The sequence below is a fragment of the Sphaeramia orbicularis genome, chromosome 24 (assembly GCF_902148855.1).
Source record: "Sphaeramia orbicularis chromosome 24, fSphaOr1.1, whole genome shotgun sequence".
Taxonomy (NCBI): Eukaryota; Metazoa; Chordata; class Actinopteri; order Kurtiformes; family Apogonidae; genus Sphaeramia; species Sphaeramia orbicularis.
Window position 1 is genome coordinate 5,762,210 of NC_043979.1, and position 24,951 is coordinate 5,787,160.

Sequence of the window (24,951 nt, forward strand, 5' to 3'; positions counted from 1 at the left end):
GTGTCCTCCAGTGTCAGAAAGAGGAATTGCACAGAGACGCTCACCTGTGGTTTACATGGTCACCTGCAGCTCTATATGTAACCACTGGAGGGAAACATAACCCAGGATTTTCTGCCTGTGCTTTCAACTCCCTCTTTCCTACAGCTGGAATTGCTGTTAAGAGGCATTTCCACAATTACTTGAACTATTCTATGACTTGTCTTCACAGTCAAACCATGACTTCCTGGAACAAGAGATCTTGTATCTTAACCTTCCTTGTTAAAAACAAATATGTTCAATTTCAACACCCCCCCAGACAGAATGTACAGCTGCTTGTTTTTTTTTTGTTTTGTTTTTTTTTTCTTTTTCTTAAATTAATAACATGTTCCATTTAAACCAAACATGAACCAAATACCTAATCCTGCAGTGCATGTGGTCATAAATGTTTTATAGCCTCTGGTTTTCCTCCAGTTTTTAAAAATTGAATTGTAGGTTATTTCTATTTCATGATTATTTTCTGTATATTACTTTTCAAACCTACTAATCTAACGGTTTATGTTAAAAATACCTACATTCTGCCCATAATTTTGCTTAGTTACATATTTAGAGTCTCACTGCCAGCTCTGGCTTCATTCTAATGTAGCTTTTGTAGCATCGACACCAGGGCTGTACAAAATTCAGGATTGAATTGAGAATGACCCCTAAATTCCAGTTCAATTCTTGAATTTGAATCTGAATTGAGATTGAAAACAGGACACAGAATTGCAATTCAAATTCAAACTGCAGAAAGTACAATTGGAATTCCATGAAATTCAAAGAAATTCACGATACATAATTAAGGTGTATTTAAGGATGAAGCTTTACAATATATATTACATGTGATTACAACATGAATTTCATACAGATATTATTGCATTGACTTTATGCACACAATACTTTATTACAGTAAATAGGCCTTTTTTTAACCACATTACAAACATACCCTGTAAAACAGATCATTAAAATTGTAATAACTTTCAAATTGTGGAAAATTATAGGACAGCACTTCATTTCCCAGAATACCTTGCTATATCCAAATCTTCAAAATGGTTGTCCAAACATTTAGGAAGTTTTGTTTGGAGTACACGCTTGTGAAATAAGCTTTAATAAATGATAATTGCATTTACCAAAACATTGTTTCATTTGATTACTTTGAAATGAAGATATTGCTAATTATTCAACATTAAGGAAAAGTATGCTTAAAGGGGTCATATTTTGCTAAATCTACTTTTATTAGTCTTTGGCACATTTATGTGTGTATTTGGACCCTAATAGTTCAAAAAGTTTGAATTTGAACCTTCCGGCTGCTGGACCTGTGGAGTTGAATTAATGAAGAAGTCAGACCCAAGCAGAGCATTTACAGTTTATGTAGACCACAGGGAAATGTTTTAAAATGCATAATTCCATTTAAAAAAAAAAAAAAAAAAAAAAAAGCAAAATATCACTCCTTTAACCCTTTCATTCATACTGGTCACTACAGTGGACAGTTGTTTTCCAGATGTTCTCTTATATATTCATGGGTTTTATTGTTTTAGTTCCATATCATCCGACACCATGGACGCTTATGCATCATCCCATAACACACTGATGTTCATACTGTTACTGTAACTTTATGTTCTTGATAAAACTCCTATCCTAGCACTTTCAAATATTCCATTTTAAATGTATTACCAGGTCTATTTTGTTGCTTTTACTTGGTATTTTTATTTCACTCTTTTAAGCGTACACCTGCTTTTATGTTTTTTTAATCTATTCTGCAGTGATGTGCTTGAGTATAATTTAACTGCTAATTGTTATTAGACTGTAATTAACACTTTTCTTACTCAAAAATGTCTTTTTTGTACATTATCTCCATGAAGTGAGTAATAACTAGTATTAGAGTATGATCAAATATGAGAAAACATCAGATTATCTGCATTAATAATGTTTTTATTTCATAGTTTTCACACAGTTTATCACTTATCTATATCCCATATTGTGTTTTAAATACATGTTTCCGTGCTTCAAAAATTAAACCCCTGGTGTCCAGCTGAGTGGACATTTTTGTAACGCCATGAAAAATAGGTTCATTTTTTTTTTTTTTTAACTCAATTGCATTGTTTTTTTCATGCCTCAAGTGGAAAAAAAAAACACTTAGGAAAAAATCTTCACCAAGGTTCTCATAATTCATGCAAGAAAGGGTTAATGTTAGTGTCTGTACTTCCATTTGGAAGAAAAATGTATGTTAAAAGTATCACATTCTCACTGATATGTGATAGGAATGAATTTCTCTGAATTGCAATGAATTCAATTCCACTTCCTGTAATTCCAATTCAAATTCAATTCAACATCCTATAAGGTGGAGTCAATTCAAAAGCAAATTCATTCATTGAATTGAATTAAATTCTGAAATTGTGAATTTTGTACAACCCTGACTGACACTAACACATTAATTATCTATTATTTCTTAATATCTATTATCCTTACATCTGGGGTGTAGTTCAGGGGCCACATTCACCCCAATATGATCTCAAGTGGGCCAGACCAGTAAAATAATACCAGCGAAAAAAGTAAAATTACATTATGATAATGTTTATATCTACATCGTTTCCTTAAAAATCTGAAAAACATGAACAACTTGAAGTGTCTTAAGAAAAACAAGTGCAGTTTTAACCATATTCTGCATCAGTTTATCAGTTTATCATTTATACATGTGCATTACAACTTACATTACAATTACAAATACACAAAACATTTAGTAACAGGTATAATATTGAAAAAAATGCATTTACTTTTCTCAAGACATTTCATATTCATATTTCTTCAGGTTTTTCACATTTTTTGCAAAAGGGTAGTTTGTTAATGTAAACATTTTCATGTAATTTTACTTTTTTTTTTTTTTTTTTACACTAAAAAAAACGATAAAATTTGCAGCTGTCATTATTTATAGGTTATTATGACAGTGTTTTTCTAGTCTGACCCAACTGAGATCTAATTGGTTTATATGTGTCAGAATGGAACCAGAAATAAAACGATTTTTGCACTATTGATTGTTAACATCTTCAGTGTAATTTTTGCATTTCACAAATTCATCCTAGGGGCCAGATTGGACTGGATTTGGCCCCCGGGCCGCATATTTGACACCTGTGCCTTACATCAACTCGAGGATTCATACCACCCGTGTGTGAGCTTTGGTCCATCTGGCTTTCCGTCCTACGTCACTGTATGTTGACGTGTGGCTCGGCAGTTCAGAGCTCCTGTCACGTTAGCTAAATTGCTCTTCACTTTCTTGTTTGTGGATGGTTTATAAAAGCACTGACTACGTAGCTTTTTTTGCATTTTGCAATTTCGTAAGTTTTCAGTAATGGCGGCAGACTGGGAGGAAATTCGGCGTCTTGCTGCGGACTTCCAGAGAGCACAGTTTGCAGATACAGTGCAAAGGTAAAGAACAGCAGCTGTTAGCAGGAGGCTAATGCTAACTAGCTTTCATGCAGTTGTAAAAGCTGTTAACTGTAAAAATGGTCCTTTTCCTGTTTTTACTGAATACGTTCATAGTTGTCAGTAGTATTCTAAAAAGCGTCTGTAACTTGAACTCTGAAAAACACGAAAGCATCTACTGATCTTAGATATGTAATAACTGTTTAGCCACTAATCCTATCAATAGCCTACATGTAAATAAATCAAGTGGAATGCAGTTTGTCATATTTTCAGCAGCACCAGATGTATTTTCCATATAGATCTATAGTCTCTGTAACGAGCGTAGGAAGTCATCTTCTGCAACAGTGATTCACCAGTAAAACCCATGGAGTTTCACAAATGACAGTGGTTGGAGACACCTAGATTTATGTACAATTAAAGATATACTTTACTCAGATAGTGATGGCTCGTTGAATTTACTTTACATATACGTGATCAGTTAATTTAATATAGGATAATAACTGATTCTTTACTGAAAAGATGCAAAATGCAGAGTACAACATTATAATAAATGATGATAAATCCCTTGGTAATGGTTAAATGCATGGAGAAATTCAATCGTCACCACAAAAATTTGTTCTGGTTCTTTATGGGGTAAATGAAACATTACTTCTGACATGGTTGTGCACCTTCCCACAGACTGTCTGAGAGGAACTGCATTGAAATTATTACCAAACTAGTCCAAGACAAGAAGCTGGATGTGGTGCACACGCTGGATGGGAAGGAGTACATCACCCCAGCACAGATCAGCAGAGAGATTCGAGATGAGCTTTACGTTCATGGAGGTGAGGCTGACAGATGGATAAACAGGCTGAAGAAACCGCTGTCACACCAAACACAAACAGTAGAGAAGAGTCGCATGTTCAGAGTTGGGCTGTGATTGAGACATGTCATTTTGTTTCACAGGGCGAGTGAACATTGTGGACCTCCAGCAGGTAAGCGCTGTCATTACTGTGATTACAACCTTGAGTCAACATTAAGAACCACATGTTTAGACCAGTCAGTTATGGGCTGGGTAATCCCAGAGACTTCAGACACTGTCTCTGAACGGTTTGCCTGTTTTTGGTTGTTTTTGTTTTTTTATCTATACCACATTGGATCAGGTTCAGGCCTAAACATGCGCAGTAAAATCCAAAGAAATTGTGGAAGAGATAATCACAGAGAGGCTTCAAAGTCAAAAGACAGTTTGTCATTATTCATATCTTTGTTTAAATAAACAGGATGATTTCACAGAGCAGAGTAGTTAAATCTTGAGTTGGTTATCCCAGAGATGTTTAAATTTCTTTAGAACACAATTTCTGATTGTGAGACCTAGTAGATCTGAATGTGGACTAAACTAATCTGTACCTGATCACTTTTTGTTTGCATTTTCAAAAACAGAATAAAGTTTAGTAAAGTATAGTGGTTTCAGATCCTATACCTGGACTGATGTGGTCTTGATGAGCAAAATCATTACATTTTCATAATAGAAAAAAGGTTTTACAAATTTCAAATTGGGTTTCAGACATCTAAGCTTTATGTAAAATATCTGTAAGTACCTTTACATTAGAGAAAAATCAGTCCGTCAGAACTGTAAGTTAAATCTCTCTTAAAGTTGCAGTAGGCATACATCAGGAAAAAATGTGTCTGGGTGCAAAAGTGAAAATACAGACCCTCTCCCTGCAGATTTGTCCACAGGTAACACAATGTCTTGTGCTGCTCTAGCTTTTGTATTCATTACCCTAAAAGGTCATCATTTTTCTTTGCCTGAAAATGCCAAAAAGTACTGCTGACAGCTTTAACTGTTGGATGCTGTGAATCACAAGCCAAACCCAGCGTTGTATCATTTTCATAATGACACTTGATTTACCTCTTCATCTGTTCCAGATCCTTAATGTGGACTGGGTCCATGTTGAAAGTAGAGCCAGTGACATTGCAAAATCTGATAAAGGAGTTCAGCTGATCCTGGGACAGCTTATTGATGAGTAAGTACTGTCAGACTCTAAGTAGGTGAGCAGTGGTGCAGAGGACATTTTCATCATCATACCTTTCTTTTGTGTTGTCTGTAGCACTTACCTGGACCGTTTAGCAGAGGAGGTGAATGACAAGTTGCAGGAGGCTGGTCTGATCAGTATCGCAGAGCTGTGTAAAAGCTATGACCTGCCCGGGGATTTCCTTACTGAGGTGAGTCACACTGCATGTGTTTATCTCAGACCACATGTGTCACCTGTGGATTTCCATGTGTGTATGTGGGTGTTTTCTCAGGAGTTATCGAAGCGCCTGGGGAGGCTCATCCAGGGAGAAATGGACCAGTACAACAGGGGCATCATCTTCACTCCAGCTTTTGTTGCTCGCCACAAAGCCAGAATACGAGGCCTCTTCAGTGCTGTTACACGGTTAGATTTTCAACCTTTTCTTTCGTAGTTCTGCTTTTTTTGTACTCTTCACTGAAAGCCGTTGTCTTTTTCTGTGTTCTGCAGACCAACAGCCGTTAGCAGCATGATCGGAACATATGGGTTTCAGGAACATCTTCTGTACTGTAAGAAGAGATTTGAAATGTTTAGTAAAAGTTGTGGCTTGGACTGGTCAGCACAGAGTGTGTTGTAACCCACTGGGTTTTGTGCTTGTCAGCTGTCCTGGAGGAGTTGGTGAATACTGGGCGTCTGAAGGGAACAGTTGTGGGAGGGCGGCAGGACAAAGCCGTGTACATCCCTGATATTTACTCCAAAACACAGAATGCATGGGTGGACTCTTTTCTGCAACAGAATGGATATTTAGGTATGGCAGCATTTTTTTTATTTGTTTTTTTTTGTCACTTCAGTGGGAACATGGAAGTAGGCTTGGGTGATACAATGATAGAAATATCTACAGTGATAAGAAAGAAAACTGTTTGATAGTTTTACAACTGAAAGCACACAACAAATGCATTAATTTGTCAGTTGAGTAGCATTAACAATCCCTAAGTATGCTCCCTTTTGCTTGTAAACACTTCACTTCCTTGTTAATGGAGTGTGTTACAAATGACCTGCAAACAGCTGGTCTTGATGATGTTGCATGCAGCTGTGATGTTTGGCTGCACCATCACTGTGCCAGTCAATATTCATGTCTGCTATTAAAACACAAATGACGACTATTTATGAATCACTCACAGCAGCAGTGTATGTAGTCGACACCGGAACATAATTGGACAGTAACATGACTCACTGTTTATAAGTGCCATATAGGCTGGCACAATTAATCAAACCATAATCATAATTGCAATATCAGCCTGTGTACTTCGAGTATCTAGGCTATTATATGTATGTGTATGGCTGTAATTTACAAGGTCTATCCATATACTATATGGAGAAAGATGTTGTAATGCATCACTTGCATCTTGTTGAACTTCCCATTGCAATACTGTATAAAACAATTCAGTACTGAATAATATCATGATAAAATGCTCATATCAGTTGTTATTAATTGTCATCGTAAATAGGGCTGAATGATATGGACAAAATTTCATATCTCGATATTCATGCCAGATATCTCAATATCGATACAATACGATATGACTACGGGTTCGATGAAAACCAAGCATTTTCCAGAAAAATACAAACATCATATTACAAAAGAATGTGGAAAGTGCAGTTTTATTTATAAGAACTCACTGCCAGTCATCAACATTAACATAAAGTATGAATAAATGAAATTTGTTATGACTTCTAGAGCTGTACATGCAGGGCAAGCGGGGGAAATCTATATAGTTTATATCGTTGCTTTTTTGATATTAATATCTTGAATGTTCATATCTAGATATTGATACGATAACGATATATCATTGAGCCCTAATCGTAAATGTCAAATAACTTAAACTGTATTCATATACATGGTTTTCCCCAGGTTTTCAGGGGGCATAGATACTTTGTGGGTTCTGTCATTATGTGGAAGAATAAGGAAAATATATATAAAAGGGGATATAGAAAAAGTTTACATCATTTTTGACCAGTATTATGACTGTTTGTAGTATGGAAAAGCCACAGAAGACTAAAAATAAATGCCGTCCTAAAAGTTATTGAAGAAAAATCAATGAAGGTGTGCACTGGAGAGCAGCTGCAACCACTACATCTGTCATTTAGCTTGGATGCCGTCCACAGTGATTTTACATAGACATGCTTTAGGTCAGGGGTGTCAAACATGCAGCCCGTGGGCCAAGCTTGGCCCATGGGATGAATTTGTGAAATGCAAAAAATACACTGACGATATTAACAATCATTGATGTCAAAATCATTTTAGCGCAGATTCGATATAATGTAATATAATATAATATAATATAATATAATATAGTAAAATCCTACTATAATACCCTATAAATAATGACAACTCCAAATTTTTCTCTTTGTTTTAGTGTAACGAAGTGAAGTTACATGAAAATGTTTACGTTTATAAAGTATCCTTTCACAAAAAATGTGAATAACCTGAACAAATATGAACAACCTGAAATGTCTTAAGAGAAGTAAATATAATTTTAACAATATTCTGCCGGTTACTAAATGCTTTGCAGGTTTGTAGATCCGCTGTGATCTGTAAGTTATAATGTATATGTGTAAATGATTGTTCATGGTTGTCCGTGTTATTGATTGATTGATTGATTGTTTATTTTATTTCGAATGTAACATTAAAACCAAAACAAGAACATTTAATACAAAAAGAAAAGAAAACATATTTGAAAGGAGACTTTATAGATGCAAACATTTTCATAATGTAATTTAACTTTTTTCACTGTCATTATTTTGCTGGTGAGAATATTGGGCTTAATGTGGCCCCTGAACTAAAATGAGGTTGACACCCCTGGTTTAGGCACTCCCGAAAGTGGCTTGAGGTCTGCACATACTCATTAACGTATGGAAAACTCTCAAACTTTTTTGACTTCAGTCAGTTTCTTATGCTGTAGAGTTGTCTTCTGTCTCATCGTCTAAATGTAACCGCTGCCGTCTCTGTGCTGCAGAGTTCGATGCTTTGGTCAGACTGGGCATCCCGGACCCCAGCAGCTACATTAAGAAACGCTACAAGTCCAACAAGCTGCTTTTCCTTAGAGCGGCCTGTGTGGGTCAGGCTCTGGTGGACCAGGTGGAGGCCTCTGTGGAGGAGGCAGTGACCTCAGCCACGTGGACAGACATCCAGGTGATCTGAACTAGAGCTGCAGCTATCCATAATATTCTTCTTTTGAGATATATGTGTGTGTGTGTGTGTATAACTCAAATATACATATTAAAAATACTCTATTAAACACAATTAGAACAGCAATTTGTACAGTATGTGCTAGACAAATATTATTAATATGAAAATTAAAAGAAACAAACATGAATAAGAGTGCAAAATATTGTGTGTAATTGTATTTATGTGTTTATGGGGTGGAATCATGCACAAAAAAATGAAAGTATAAAAATATGTATAGACATAAATAACAAACAAGTCAAATGACATCTACAAACGATATGTTCACTGCAGTCTTCAGCACATTTGGATCCAACTAACAACTTTGAATGGAACTAACACAACTTTGCGTTCATCCTGGCATCATGTGCGTCAAAATAAGTGTCTGAGTGAAACACAACATTGGAACCAATGTTCAGCAGTAGAGAAATTAAGCTTTGATTCAGGAAAAGTGAAACAGAATATTTTTTTAATAGATTCAAATCAACTAATCAAGTAATCGTTTCAGCTCTAGTCTTTACAGTGACGTACTAAAAGCCGCTCACACCTAAGAGTTCACGTGTCTGTTTTGATGCCGTTCAGCCAATTCTACCGAGCAGCCTGACCACGGAGGACGTCGGGATGTTGATAAACCACACCATGAGGAGCGCCAACGTCCAGTCGTCTGCTCGGGTGCTGGGGGGCACCGTGGTCATCAGCGAGAAGTTCATCAGCAGCTGCCTGACTTTGTTTGACGACGCCATGCAGCAGAAAGCTCAGAAGGTTCAAAGTGCTCTGGGATTCACACAGTGACACCTCTGCATGAAATATTAACACATCCAAACTGAATGTTTTTGTTGCATTATGTTTAGGAAGTGAAGAACAACCCGGTGTTTCTGATCACAGAGGAGGATCTGAAGCAGGCGTCCATGCTGACTGAAAGCTCTGCACCTTCCAAAAAGGAAAGGAGGGAGGCAGAACGCAAGAAGAAGGCCACAGGTCAGCAGTCAACTCATGGGCTATTCTATGGTGTCCTGGGATGAATTAGTGAAATGCAAAAATTACACTCAAGATATTAATAATCAAGGATGTTGAAGTTTAATTCAGGGGTCACATACAGACCAATTTGATCTAAAGTGGGTCAGACCAGTAAAATACTATTATAATAACATATAAATAATTCCAATTTTTTTTCTGTTTTAGTGTAAAAAAGTAAAATGACAAGAAAATGTTTACATTTACAAACATCCTTTCACAGAAAATGTGAATAACCTGAACAAATATGAACAGCCTGAAATGTGTTAAGAGAAGCAAGTGTAATTTTGAACAATATTCTGCCTATTATTAAATGTTTTATGTATTTGTAGATCCACTCTGATCTGTAAGTTGTCATACACATGTGTAAATGATAAACTGATGCAGAATATTGTTAAAATTGTGCTTATTTTTCTTAAGGAATTTGTTTGTTCATCGTTGTTCATGTTCACATTTTTTTTCAAAGGATAGTTTGTAGATGCAGACACTTTTTTTTCACTCTAAAACATAAAAGTTTGGAGTTAATATTATTTATAAGTTATCTATATAATAAAAGCCAAGTGGCCTCTGTGTGTGCCTGTGTGTGTGCGTGTGTGCGTGCGTGTGCGTGCGTGTGTGTGTGTGCGCGTGCATGCACGTGTGCAGAAGGACCAGACTGCTGCAGTTTGACTTTTGTATTTTTGGTCAAGGAAGACAGTAGCAAAAATGGCAAGTTGACCTACTGTACCCAAAATGTAATGAGATCTATTCTGGGTCACTGGCAATCTATAAACCCTTTTTGGTATGAATTCAACCAATAGTTTTGCTGCTAGAGTGTTAACAAACAAACACACAAAGAAACGAACCCAACCAAAAACCCTTGCCTCCCCTTGGAGGGGCTGGATAATAATAATAATACTAATACTACTACTACTACTACTACTACTACTACTACTAATAATAATAATAATAATAATAATAATACATTCTTTACAGAGTGTTCTTCCGTACAGTCAAAGGTACTTCACAGAAATGAAAAGATAGATAAATAAGAAAGAAAGATAGATAATAAAAGATAGACAACACAGAAATGTAATCGATAACACATAACAACATAATATAAAATGGCAACAGTAAGAATACCAATGCAGAACAAACCACATTAACCCTCAAAGACCCCAAACATCTACTGATCCAAAATGTTTCAGAACTTTTTAACCACAAATCCTGTCAATTAAGTGAAATAATTCTGGTAACATGCAGTTTGTCATATTTTCAGCAGCAACAGATGTCTTTTTCAGATGCATCCATAGTCTCTGTAGTGAACATGGAAACAGTCATCAGTAAAACCCATGGAGTTTGATAAATGACAGTGGTTGGAGACCAGGGCCGGGTATCATGGCCAATTTCCTTAATTGATTCGATTTTGATTCATACGGTTCTGAATCGATTAATTGTGATCCGATTCAATTCGATTCAGTATTAATTGATTGATTCAGATTCATTTAGCCATACCAAACTACAATTTTGAGTTGTAACTTGATTATTTGACTACCGCAGCCATGCAACACAGAATCAATACTGATATTAGAAAGGAAATAAATATGACATTTCAGCAGTAAACAGATGAATCTGCTCTGAAATAATGAACAGGACAGAAACATTGCCATGTTTCTACAGTGGCTCAGAACGGACTTCTTTGTCGTCTTTATTCGGTTTTATGGCTGGTGCTTCCAGGCTTAAGGCACATTACTATCACCCTGGGGCACTGCAACCAATTTGGCCCCCCTGAAACAGAATCATGTTGGGCCCTTGGTACAAGAAACTCACTGGAGGGGGAGGGTGGGCGCAGCTTCGTGATATCTGCTTTACTATTCCTCTAACTCCGCACTCAGCCACAGGTGATCGAAGTTAATAGTTCTAGAACGACCGGCTTCTGCGACCCGCCTCCACTGGCCAGTTCCTCCACGCTGCGGGTTTGAGTTTGAGGCCGGGAGGACCTCCCGCCGAGGGGTTTTCCTCACCCTTCCTCTGCGTTCCTCCTGCGCCAGAACCGACGCGAGCACAACCAAGATGTCCCGTCTCCGTGAGGGACTCACGAGACGGAGCCGGCCGTGCTTCCGCGTCGGCGGTTTCCAGGTCATTTACTCCTGGTCCTTCTCTGTAAAATTGATCTCATCCACCATCAATTGATTGCGCAAAATTAAAAAGAAATCGATCCAAAATTAATCAAATCGATTTTTTTTACCCAGCCCTATTGGAGACACTTACTTTTTATGTAGAGTCTTAAATTATGAAAGGGAAGTGGACTGTGTGTGTGTGTCTAAGGCATCACACAAAATCCGGAGACAGCTGACAGCTGCACATTAGCGTACTTATGTGTTTTTGGTCAAGGAAGAGACTAGCAAAAATGGTAAGTTGATAGGACCAGTATTATGGGAGATATTAGTAATTTTGGAATACAATAGCGTTACAATCACATTGCTATGCCCAGAACGCTTTGGTGGTCACTGCTGGACAAATGCAGCACTACATGCACAAATACACAACTGCATAAAATCTACCACATCTAGAACCTGTGGATCCCCATGGGTCAACGCACTAGTTATGTTATTATTTCACTTGTCCCGCCCACTTGAGGATGTAATAGTCTGTATGTGGCCCCCTAACTAAAATGAGTTTGACACTCCTGTTCTATACCAATTTACCAACAATTCAAAACTTTTCCTAGTTCATGTCATGCGAAAACATCCTGTTGAATTTATGGGACTTCACGAAATTCTCTGCTTGAAGCACTCTCTTACATTGTTCATTACAGTTACATGCGCATTTTCAATTATGCAAATTAGCTGATGATGTCATTTAGCAACTTTTAGGACAGTCCTGAGTTAGATGTCAGTGTCGTCTAAGTCTCACTAGATTATGTCAAAGTTGGTTCTAAACATTCATGGAAACATTAATAATTTTTCATTAATGAGCATAAATATATGGTACGTGCTGAAGAATCTTTATTAATTTTCTTAAATCACAGTCTGATAGTTTGGATTCTGTGTTATGTAACAGTTCGATCCTATCTGGAAGTAAAAAATGTCACAGATCTTTGAGACAGGAGAGATGTGAATTTGATGAAGTTAAACTGATATTCACAGATTTGTGTCAAAAAATAATCAATCTAAATGTTGCCAGAATGCAAATGCCTTTTTTTCAGCTAATGAACTACAGCTTAATTGTCATCCTCTATAAAATAAGCAGCCTCAAAAAAACAGTGATGCATGAGGTGATTTTTAGTGGTGCATGTCACAACACAGTTTGAAATAAAAGCTTTTGTAGGATTTTGGGGAATTCTTTATTGGGGAAAATGTTCAGTGAAATAACTCTCATGCTGCGTAGTTTCACAAATATCACTCCCCTGATCATCCATGATTGTTGAACTTTTTATACCATCCACTGCTCAGTAATGCATGCTCCAGCTTGTATGGATGAAAACCAGCATTTATATTCTAACAACATGTAGGTTCATGTTTTATCAGTGCTTAAAATCATCACATTGTTCCAACTTTACTGAAATTACAAAACCTGGGGCATGGAGTGTAAATGTCTGAGTACTGGGTTCATAAACTGAGAAAATGTATTTAATGCAGTTCTTTTTATTTTCACAGCTGAAAATAGCAGGGTTCAGTCCTAAATATGATATCAGGGTTTAAAACCCATTAATAAACTAGTGGTATTACTAACTTATCTTTTGACATATTTTATTTCTTTATCATAATACCCAGATATTCATTGTAGTGGATTCCATGCATCAACAGTTTAACATTTAATGGTATTAATTTTTAAGCATAAACACATCCACAATCCTCTTTCCACAAAAAGAATACTTCAGTGATTTAAGAAAACATATCATTTCAGTGTTAAATGTAACTGTCCAATGGCATGAATCATGTCATGATTATATTCTGGGAAACTTGTCACTGAAGCAAAATGACAGAAACCATAAGGATGAAACTGTGAACTATTTCATAAACTGATTATTATTAAAAATGTCTTTGTAACCGCATATTTTGAATTCATTAAACAATACATCAGGATGAGATAAGACTTTATTTATCCCACAGTGGGGAAATTCAAGTGTCACAGCATTGGAGTTGGAGTCATTACTGCAAATAATGTAGCTTTACTTAAAGATTGAATAACTGCCCACTGCAGTTATGAATACATGAAAGGGTTAAAGATGGTTTGTGTTTGTGGTGTTCCCATTCCGTTTGCCATTTGATAAGATTTTAGTCCATTCTCCATCCTTTGTTTCTATGTTTCTGGATAAAATATTCATCTTTCTGTCTGATATCATTCACTAGTTCCATCAGAAAAACAATAATTGCTGCATTGTTGTTAACTGTTTTTTCTTTTTTCCCAGAGGGCAGTGGGAGTGTGAAAGCAGGCGGAGGAGGAAACGCCAGAGAGATCCGCATCCGCAAAACCAAAAAGAAAGGCCGGAAAGATGAGGACAGCGATGAGGAAACCGGATCTTCTCAGCAGAGTATGAAATATAGATACATGTTCACTGAGCCTTTTCTTAAAAAATATATTTATTATTTTTTGATGCAGATGTAAGTTACATTGAACATTTGAAAATTCTGTTTCAGAGGCAATTAGCATGTCCCATTCTTCCCATCCCCTCACCCTGCCACCCCTGGTCCTACATGACATACTTGATAATAATAATAAAAATGGCAAAGTACTCATGGAACAAAAAAAGTAAAATAAAATAAAACAAAAAGAAAGAAAATAAAATAAAAAAAAAAGAAAAGAAAAGAATTTTTTTTTTACCCTAATAGTAGACAAATCTGCTTAAACCGGATCTTCACAGCAGAGTATGAGATACAGTTACATGTTCACTGAGCATTTTTTTGAAAAGCATATTTATTTATCATTTTGTGACGCAGATTTAAGTTACATTGAACATTTAAATATTCAGTTTCAGAGGCATTAAGTATGTCCCATTCTTCTCATCCCCTCACCCTCCCACCCCTGGTCCTACATGACATACTTGATGATAATAATAAAAATGGCAAAGTACTCATAGAACAAAAAAAGTAAAATAAAAAAAAGAGAATAAAACAAAAAATAAAGAGAAAATAAAATAACAAAAGCAAAGAAAAGAAATAAATTAGCCTAATAGTAGACGAATCTACTTAAACCGGATTTTCACTGCGGAGTATGAGATGTAGATACATGTTCACCGAGCCTTTTTAATGGAACACCAGTGGAATCAGTGAGCCCGTTTACATTCACACTAATACAGGGTTCCCGCGAGGTCTTAAAAGTCTTAAGTCTTGAATTTATAAATCTTTAATACCTTAAAAAAAGTCTTTAAAAAATATTAAATTTGATATGGTAGGTCTTAAGTTATGTTGCCATAAACTTGTTCACTGTACTGTGTTTAAATGTGTCTGTTAAATGTCCGAGCTGCAACAAAAGTCGCGTTAGTCTACCCAGTTCCACCCGTTTCAACCCGACAATTTATATTGAAATTAGGAACCAATTATCTCTAAGTTTGCAGCCCCCAGTGAGAAATGATCACAGAACATTCAGCCCAACACACATGCCGTCGTTAGTCATTCACACGTCACCCAAGAAAGCTGACTTTGGGAAGGATTTTTGAAATGGGCATTAAAGTCTGTTCCAAGTAGTCTTAAAAAGGTCTAAAAAAGTCTTAAATTTAATTTGAAGAAACCTGTAGGAACCCTGTAAAACTCTGATCATTATCCAATTTCTGGAGTTATCAGATTATTCAAATGTTCATGTAAACAGCAGTAATCTGATGATGAGAAATCAGATCAACACACCTGGATTTGTCCCCAATACTCCAATATCTTCATGCATGTATACAGGTTAATCTAATTTATTTCATTCTTTTACATCTAAAATTGTAGAAAACAGAAATGACGTAGTCAAACGTGAGATGGAGGACAGTAACGGGAGATTTGAGTCACCCTATGTATGTACGCACACCAAAAAAAATCTGATAATAGACAGGGTTAACCAGACTTAACCAGGGTTTTTAATTATCACATTTCTTAAATGCATGTAAACACATCAGATCTGATTATTACAGTTATCTCATTACTCCCAGTTATCAGATTTTTATGGTCATGTAAACAGGCTCAGTGATGCCCAAACAAAAAAATCTGGTTTTCCCATATAAGACAAAGGTTATTGTCACGTCCCTGTGAGACTTAATTAGGCTGTTTTCCTTTTGCTAAGATCGGAGCAAACAGGCTGAAGCCCCGTTTATGACACAAGAGGAGATCACAGCTGTTTTAGAGCAGAGGGTGACAGACTGTCCCGAAGAAATCCTGTCGGAGTTAGCAGAGCATTTAGTCCGGTAAGACCTTCATGGAGTCTGTCCTTTCAGTCCTCTACTGTTCTGTCCTATTCTGTCCCTCTCTGATATGTTCGGCCTTCTCCTGTCCTGTACTTTACTGTACTCACTGGTCCTGTACTGTCCTTAACTGTACTGTCCTCTGCTTTCCTGTCCTGTCCTGTTATTTACTGTCCTCTTCTGCTTTGCACCGTCCCATACTGTATTGTCATCTCCTGTCCCCTCCTGTGCTGTCCTGTCCTGACCTATACTGTAGTATAATGCACTGCCATCTCCTGTCCTCTTCTGTCCCATTCTTCTCTGTACTTTACTGTCCTACACTGTCCTGCCCTATACCGTGCATCATTGTTCTACCCTGTCCTATCTGACGGTGCTGTCCCACCCCTCAGGCCTCTGACTAAGAGCTATCAGGATGTCCTGCGTACGGTCTTCATGTCCTCCAGCAGTTCTCCATCAGGGGCCAACAAGAAGAAGAGCATGAAGGACCTGCAGGAGGAGATCACCAACCTGTACAACAACATCAGGCTGTTTGAGAAAAGCACCAAGATGTTCTCAGGTAAGGAAACACCAGCTAAAACAAATCTGACCCTAACGTCATCTCCTAATGAAGACCAGGCAGAGGCACCATTTGGAATGTTCCCATTCCCCATGCAGATCCATCACTTCCATTAATACCTTTCACAATAAAAACCCAAACACACACACTATGTGACTGAACTTTAATAAAATAGCTTTTGTAGTGACGTTCTGTCAATTCATTCTCATATTTTTTTAGTGATTATCGTTACCATTTCCAAATGACACTACTACTACTACCACCAACCAAATGAAATGGAATAAAAGTACCAGATTTCACTGAGCCTGAACATCGTTGGAAACATTTGCCATAATGTAAACACACAAGTCAAACAAATACAGATGAAAGGCAGAGTTTTAGATATTTCAATGCAGAAATTCTATCTCTGACATGCAGTGTTAACACATCTTGTTCTCAGAATGAAGAATGAAAAGTAACTGAGAAGAAAGTTTATCTGTTTGTTGTGCCTCTTAAAATCACTTTAATGTTTTGAAGTTTTCAGTTGCAGTTGTATGTGAAAATGCAAAACTGCAGTAAAGAGTTGATCTGTGCACAGTGCATGCTGAGACCTATCAGAGGGATTCTGTTAAGACTGAATGTTATGGCCGAAAGTTCTGACATATTTGACGGAGGACACAGGAGACAAAAGGGTTCAAATTTAAAATTCTTTATTTTTACTTCTTACTTTCAGTTGTTGATTTTACTTGTATTAAACCCTTCCCGTGCCCAAAACAAAAAAGAACCAAAGTTTCTAAGAGAAGGACCAAGGTAAGCCAGCTAACTTGACATAAGGACGGTATGTAGGCCAGGCCAACCCTGTCCAGGGCTGTAGAAGCTGACCACATACTGCTACCCCTACCCTACGGAACACAACCCACAACTAAATCCTAACAAAGAGAGAAGCCAAAAAACTAACCAAAAAGAGCTAAGGAGCAGCTGACATGGCTAACTCTAGGAAGCAACAGCGCAAAACCTGATGTGTGTGTCCTGATGTGTGTGCCCCGGAATCTGGCATCAGAGCTGGAGCAGGGGGCGAGGCAGAGAGTGCCTAATGCGCCAATGGCCAATTTATAACCTCTGGGAACTCGCTAGAACTAATTGGCTGCCACCCAAAAAAATACTGCATACGAATTATACTACAAAAATATTATAAAGGCAAAAATACCAATAAGGAGAGAGAAATATTTACTAATAAAATATATAAAGTATTGAAGAAAAAATAGGGGGCAAAGCTGCGCCAGAACATAACAGTGAAATTAAGTAAAGTAAATATAATAAATAAGTGAACATCTAATGCAAATGTTCTTACCCGTCTGTGCTGAGTGATGTTTATAAGTAAGTAAGTAAGTAAAGTTTATTTATAAAGCGCTTTTCACAGATAAAAATTACAATGTGCTGTACATAAAATAGATGTAATAAAACAAGATAAGAATAATTTCATAAAATAAATAGAAAGGATAAATCCATCAACGAAAAGCTCTCCTAAATAAAAACGTCTTGAGCTGCTTTTTAAGAGTCCATGGAGTCAACCACATGGAGGGACAGGGGCAGGTCATTCCAGAGTCTGGGGGCTACAGACTGAAAGAACAGGTCTCCCCGGGCTTTTTTTTTTTTTTTTTTTTTTTTTAGAACAGGGTAGAACTCATGAACACTAGAGGGACGGACAGGTGCAAATACTCACATGTTCAAGAAATGGAAAGATGCCTCAATAGAGAATCGGTTCTTTTTTTTTTTTTGTTCTTGAAATGTAAAAGTTGTGCTACAGATTCAGGTAAACTTTATTTATCACCTGTGGGAAATTCCGTTTTTCAGAGATCAGTAAACAGAGGTGACAAAAATACTCACATTCTGTACTTAAGTAGAAGTACAGCTACTTGTGTGAAAAAATACTCTTGTTGAAGTAGAAGTACTGATTCAACTCCTTTACTTAAGTAAAAGTAAAAAAGTACAACTTCTCAATTGGAATAAAGTACAGTAGTAAAAAGTAAAACTGCATTTTTGCCATGAATGAAACAATGTTCATTTAACCAGAAAAAATCATAAAAGTTTCCGTTTTTTAATCCCACAGTGAATGGTACTGACCAGAGTCCTGCACCAGGTCTGATACCCGACAGGTAACCTGCAAAAACATGCAGGGATGAAAAAAACAATTACAAGAATTTCTTGTTACTCAGCTTTGCAGGTACAGGCAGAAAAGTTTGGAAAAAGTGGACCCGTGCAGGACTCTGTTACTGACCCCTTCTCTCCGCCACTAATTTTCCCTCTGAAGCAACATATTTTATGTACTGTCACATCTGTTTAGTTTGAAAAAGTAACAAGCCTGTTCTGAGAATGTAAGGAGTATAAAGTACAGATATTTATGCAAAAATGTAGGGAATAAAAGGAAAAAGTTGCCATAAAAATAAATACTCAAATAAAATACAGGTACCTAAAAAATCTACTTAAGTACAGTAACAAAGTACTTATACTTTGTTACTTCCCACCTCTGTCAGTAAGTCAGAACATACCATGGATACAAACAAAAATAAATGAAAATTTGTTCATTTATTGGTTCCTGCATACAGCCCATTGACACTAAAACAGTACAGAAAACAAACATATATAGCGAGGGAAACTTGAACAGATATTTTTCTGACCTAATGCTCCTCTATGATGTGTTTAGAACTAGTCACAGTACATTCTGTGATCATCCCTGATTCAGCCTTTAAGTGAAGCAGACAGAGCTCAGTATATGACAGGTTAATGTAACGACGCTTCTTCGATGCTCTAGATGAGACCCAGGTCCACATCTCCAAGCACATCCTGAAGACGGTGTGCACAGACGTCACCAACATCCTGGTGAACTTCCTGGCTTCAGACCTGATGATGTCTGTGGAGAATCCCAGCTCCATCACCACCGAGGTCACAACACATCCAGTCAACTATCCAGTTAGTTTGGTTTGGAATGAACTGTGTTCGCTGGATGATGTTTTTATGTTTCTCTGCTGCATCAGGTCAGGCTGAAGATTTTGGGCAAACTCCCAGAGGACATGAAAGGACCCCTGATGAAGCTGCACAACTCACTGAACGGAAAAGTGAGTTAATGTTCAGTCTGTTAAATCACCTCCTGCTACATTTAGTGTTTTAGATAAAACCCTGTACAGACTGCGGTGTGTTCACTTTGTGTTTTCAGACTGTTGAGGACTTCCTCCTGAACATAGAGGCGTCTGCAGAGGTCTGTGGATTCATGCTGAAGAAGGGAGACAAGAGGAAGGAAAGGTAAAGACGCTGCCTTTTACCTTGTTTCCTTTTTGTTTTTTTTTCCTTGTCGGTGGAAATCCTGACCCGTGTTTAGAGCTGCAGCTATCGATTATTTTTGAAATGGATTAATCGATCAATTTTTTTCTTCAATTCGATTTAATTAATGTTTTGAATAGGCCAAAAAATTGTAAAAATGTGAAACAAACATGTCTGAAAATGACAAAAACTTGTCCTTTATTCCAGAATCAGCTGAAGCAACAAAGAAATGCAACAGAATTTAGTTTTGCTAAAGCTAATGACACTCCAGTCATTAGCTCGCACTGCTGTATGAATGTGTGTGAATGTTCGGTGGTGGTTGGAAGGGCCGTATGTGCGAATTGTTAGCCACGCTTCCGTCAGCCTGCCCCAGGGCAGTTGTGACTACATATGTAGTTTACCACCACCAGAGTGTAAATGTGTGAGTGAATGAATAATGGATCCACTGTACGCGCTTTGAGTATGCATTCATAGAAAAGCGCTTATATAAATCTAATCCATTATTATTATTACTACCAGCGACAGCTACATACGTTCTAAATGTTCATTAAGCTAACATTAGCATTAGCATCAACTTTAACATTATTTCCTTGTGTGGGCTCAGCTCTTAGCTTTAATGTAAACAGGGTGTTTCTGCTGCAAATGCTGCATCACCGAAGTCATGCTTTTGTAATAAATTAGCTCCATACCATAGTGGATACATCGGACTGTTTTTTTTTTTTTTTTTTTGAAAGTGTTTAGACACTAGACATTTTCTGCTGTTTTGTCCTCGTCTCTTCTTAGCTACACTCCATTGTGTTTGTGGTGATTCTGGCATCATGTGCGAACTTAGATTCAGGAAAATTGTAATTGAATATTTTTTGAATGGATTTGAGTTGATTAATGGATGAATGGTTTCAGCTGTACTGGTGTTTGTCTGTGCTCCCTCAGACAGGCCCTGTTTGTCCACCGCCAGGCTCTAACTGAGCAGCTGAAGGACACGGAGGACCCCGCCCTGGTCCTCCACCTGACCAGTGTCCTGCTGTTCCAGTCCAACACCAACCTCATGCTGCACGCCCCGGGGCGCTGCGTCCCCCAGATCATCTGCACCCTGACGGGACGCATCCCCACGGTACGTCACACACTCACACTGGGATCTGTATGGAAATAAGGCCGCTGTAATCCTTAATCACTGCTTCTGAAGTGTTTAGCACTTTCAATGATTAGATCCTGTGCCATTCATCAAGACAGATGAGGAGTTGGAGGAACTGATGGGATTACCTCAGATACTAAAGTCCTCCATCCAGACTCCACAAGGCTCCTCTTAAGAGCTGGTGTTTCTGTAAAATCCCACCGAGAGCAGCAGGAACCTGTGATGCTCCCACAGAGCTGTCAGTGCACATAAAGAGAACTGTCCACAGTGATACAGATCAGTGGACGAACTCAGTCACTTCACAAAAATGTGACATGGTGGATGAACTGAGCTGTGGATGAGGTGGACTGTGTGATGGAGAATGGGAGAGTTATTGATCATGGATGGTGGTGTTCATGGGAATAGACGAAGAAAAGTAAAAAAAAAAAATGCAAAATTGACTTGAAATATACTTCAGTAATAGATGTAGTGGATCGGCAGTGAATGACTGAGTATATATTTGAATATCGGCTAAAATTTACTTAGGGGATCAAATGAGTGGCCATTTTTGTCAAAAAAAAAAGTTGTAATAAATGCATAGAACTGTGTTGAAATAATGCTAATACATTTGTGCACAGACTACTGATATTATTTGACAGTGGAAGCTCTATTTTCAGAAATATTGGATTTTGAATAGCACGTGTATGTGAAAACTTTTGCTGGTGGATGGACGTGACATTACCCATGATGATCTGGTCAGTACCAGTACTTTATTAGTAATAAACTTATATACTTACTATTGCTAATTATCCTCTTATTCATAAATGTTAGTATTGTAGATCTAAAACAATAACAGCTTAACAAAAACACAAAATGTGGCAGTGGACAAATGTGACATGGTTGTTGTGGATCCCATCATACTGATGCTCGGCAGCCATGTCACCATTTCCAGAAATGGTCCCTGTGCAAAAACTAGTATCATAATTATTTATTGCATAGTTTATCATCATACTAAAGAGTAAATAACAATATAGAATCGTTATTTCTTCATAAAAATGCTCATTATGAGAAAACTGTCGATTAATGTATGTATTGGCGTAACATAAACAGGATGGATTAGCACCATACTCCACATTGCAACCTGTAAAAATAAAACATGTGATATGCAGTATATAATCTTGTAAGAAAAATTGGAGAATCTAAAAGAATAGAATATGTGTTTTTCAGGTAAATTCAGTTAAAATATAACTTGGCCATTTGTGACATGAAAATATAAATGTAAATTTGCATAACTTGCATTTACCAACACAAAGCTCCTTTTGGGATTCACTTATATTGATTTCTTATGCACAAAGACATAAATAAGACCTCTAAGCAGATTTTAGCCGATATACATTTAACACCAGTATTAGATCAGTAATTGGTATCAGTCTTGAATTGATTTTTAGTAACAGAGCTTTATTACCAACAGCAGAACCTGTTGAATTTGTAGACAAGAGAAATACAGCAGTCATGAGATCCTGGTATTACTAACGAAGCCAAAGCTTAAAAGATTCCAGTCTTCGACAAATGTAAACCAATGGGCAGATGTTAAAAAATGTATTTTAAATGATTTTGGTGAAGTGATGCTTTAACTCGTAAAGACCCAAACATCCACCGACGACCAAACCAAATACTGAATGGTTAATACCTGTTGATCCACCAATCCTATCAATACATGTGAATAACTGGTGTAAAATGCAGTTTGTCATCTTTTCATGGTCATCAGATATGACCCATTTGGATGTTCAGAGGCTCCATAGTGATCGTGGAAACACCATCATCATCAACACTGATTCACCAGTAAAACCCATAGAGTTGGATCAATGACAGTGGATGGACACACTTTTTTATGTTCAGTTATTGATATATTTCACTGAAAAAGTCACTTTTTCGTAAGTTTCAGTGATAAAATGACCTTTACATTTACTCTGAGCTTTAATGAACTTTTACATGAGTAAATTAAATATAGGAAAATACCTGATTTACAGTGGAAAAAATACAAAATACAGAGGATATTATTATAAATGGTGATACATCACTTAAGAAAGGTTTAGTAGAGAAACACTCATTTATTAGGAACTGACAAAAGTAGTGCTGTAACAGTGGATGGAGATGCTTGTTTTTATGTTCAGTTAATTATATATTTTGTTGAAAAAGTCACTTTTTCTTCAGTTTTCTGTGTTTTGATACAATAACCTTGAACATCTACATGATCCGTAAATTAAATATAGGAAAATACATGATTTTCACTGAAAAATGCAAATTGCAGAGGATAATATAATAATAAATGGTGATCAATCACTAAATAAAAACAAAAAAAAAATCATTTTGAAATTTGAGACAAAAAAATATTTGTGAGTCTTTAACTCTTTCAGTGCCATGGGCCAATTAAATCGGCTTTACGAATACAACCTTTAAAGTGCCACGGGCTGATCAGATCGGCTTTGGAGAACACGCCATATTTGTGTACAAACAAACCATCCACCCCCATTTCTTTCTCCCATTTCGATGACGTTCTTTCAAATCTTCTTGCAAATTACGATCAATAATGAATTGGCTGCGTCCGGTGCGTTTTGAATCTAAGTAGCAATTGGTCGGATGTTACCGAGCGTTTTTTGACCAAGGAAGAGCTTGCGTTTCGTTTTCTGCTTGGGAAATTTTATGAATGAATTTATGAATGAAATCATATGCAAATTAGATGGCCATTTTGTAGTAATATCGTAAACACAGCGATCTGTCAAAACAGTCCCATCTGCTAGAAAATGAGTTCTGATGACGATTCAGACTTCGATTATAAAAACGACGCGAAATACTGAAAAACGGCCAAATTCTGTGGCACTTTTAAGGCTTATTAGCCCCTTAACTGTCTGGCACCGAAAGAGTTAAGGGTTAATTGAGTTCACTGTGCAGGCTCTAGGCTGAGGTCAGAGGTGTGCAGTGACCTAAGCTCAGGTATATTAAAATAAAGCATCAGGTTACCAGTCATAAAAGGCATATTTGTGTGGTCTAAACGCTTCAGTGAATGTTCCCAACACACCAGTTTATCTCTGGATCCTTTCCATCTGACGTTCAGAGACTCAGCGTCAGTGTGTGATCTTCATCTGCTGGTCAGACCGCAGTGTGAGTGTGTGTTGGTCCATGTGTTGCAGGAACATCAGCAGCTGTTGTCGGCCTATCAGGGCCTGGTGGTGAAGCAGCTGGTGAACCAGAGCCAGGGCCGTAAACAGGAGGAGGCCGAGGGGGAGCGAGAGGCTGATGACGAGCAGGACAACGAGGCCAAGGCCATTCGGACTCAGATCATGACTCTGACGCCACAGGTGAAGGACCTGATTCTGTCCCAGAAGAAGACTGAGGAGTAACACGTTTAAAGAATGCAAACATATTTCAGACCTTTTATGGTCCAGTAGATCCTTTAAGTGCTGCCTCATCAGCTGTTCATACTGTATTTTTGTGATTTACCTGAGTGAACACAGTTCTAAATTATTGAATCCAAATCCCTGTGTGGGATGTCTCCCTGTTAACCCCAATAATTCCTCAATGAGGGTCTGATGTCAAAGCATTCAATAAAAGTTTACCTCTTCTTATCAACGGCTGCGAGTTCTGTTTATACCATCAGTAATATTTACACTGGACACCCCATGTCCACCCGCTGTCCACCGTGTTTTTATGTGTTTTATCAACTCTTTAGTTAAGCAACGAAGGATGGTTTTTATTCTCAACATTTTTTGTTTGACCTGATGTCCCAAGTTATCAAAACCAGATTAACTTCTTTATTGGCACTTTTTAAAAATAACTCATCATAATATGTGTTATGCATAAATCACAAGAAGTTCAATCACAAGTTTAGATGTAAAAAAAACCTTCCTGATCATTTTTACTGACATTTCCCATCATTGTATATGGAACAATGGATATGTTGTT

At 37.3% G+C, this 24,951-nt stretch overlaps 1 protein-coding gene across 1 annotated transcript; it reads left to right on the top strand.

Moving 5' to 3' along the window:
• Positions 1-3,219: 3,219 nt before the first annotated feature.
• ufl1 (UFM1-specific ligase 1) lies at positions 3,220-24,616 on the top strand. The gene is made up of 19 exons (XM_030127950.1): positions 3,220-3,438; positions 4,114-4,259; positions 4,381-4,409; positions 5,341-5,438; positions 5,523-5,637; positions 5,719-5,849; positions 5,934-5,992; positions 6,085-6,231; positions 8,441-8,616; positions 9,232-9,411; positions 9,501-9,627; positions 14,057-14,179; positions 15,907-16,027; positions 16,414-16,580; positions 19,372-19,502; positions 19,595-19,675; positions 19,774-19,859; positions 20,808-20,988; positions 24,180-24,616. Exons 1-19 carry the CDS (start codon positions 3,362-3,364, stop codon positions 24,387-24,389), a joined length of 2,385 nt encoding a protein of 794 aa, XP_029983810.1. The 5' UTR covers positions 3,220-3,361; the 3' UTR covers positions 24,390-24,616.
• The last annotated feature ends 335 nt before the right edge of the window (positions 24,617-24,951 follow it).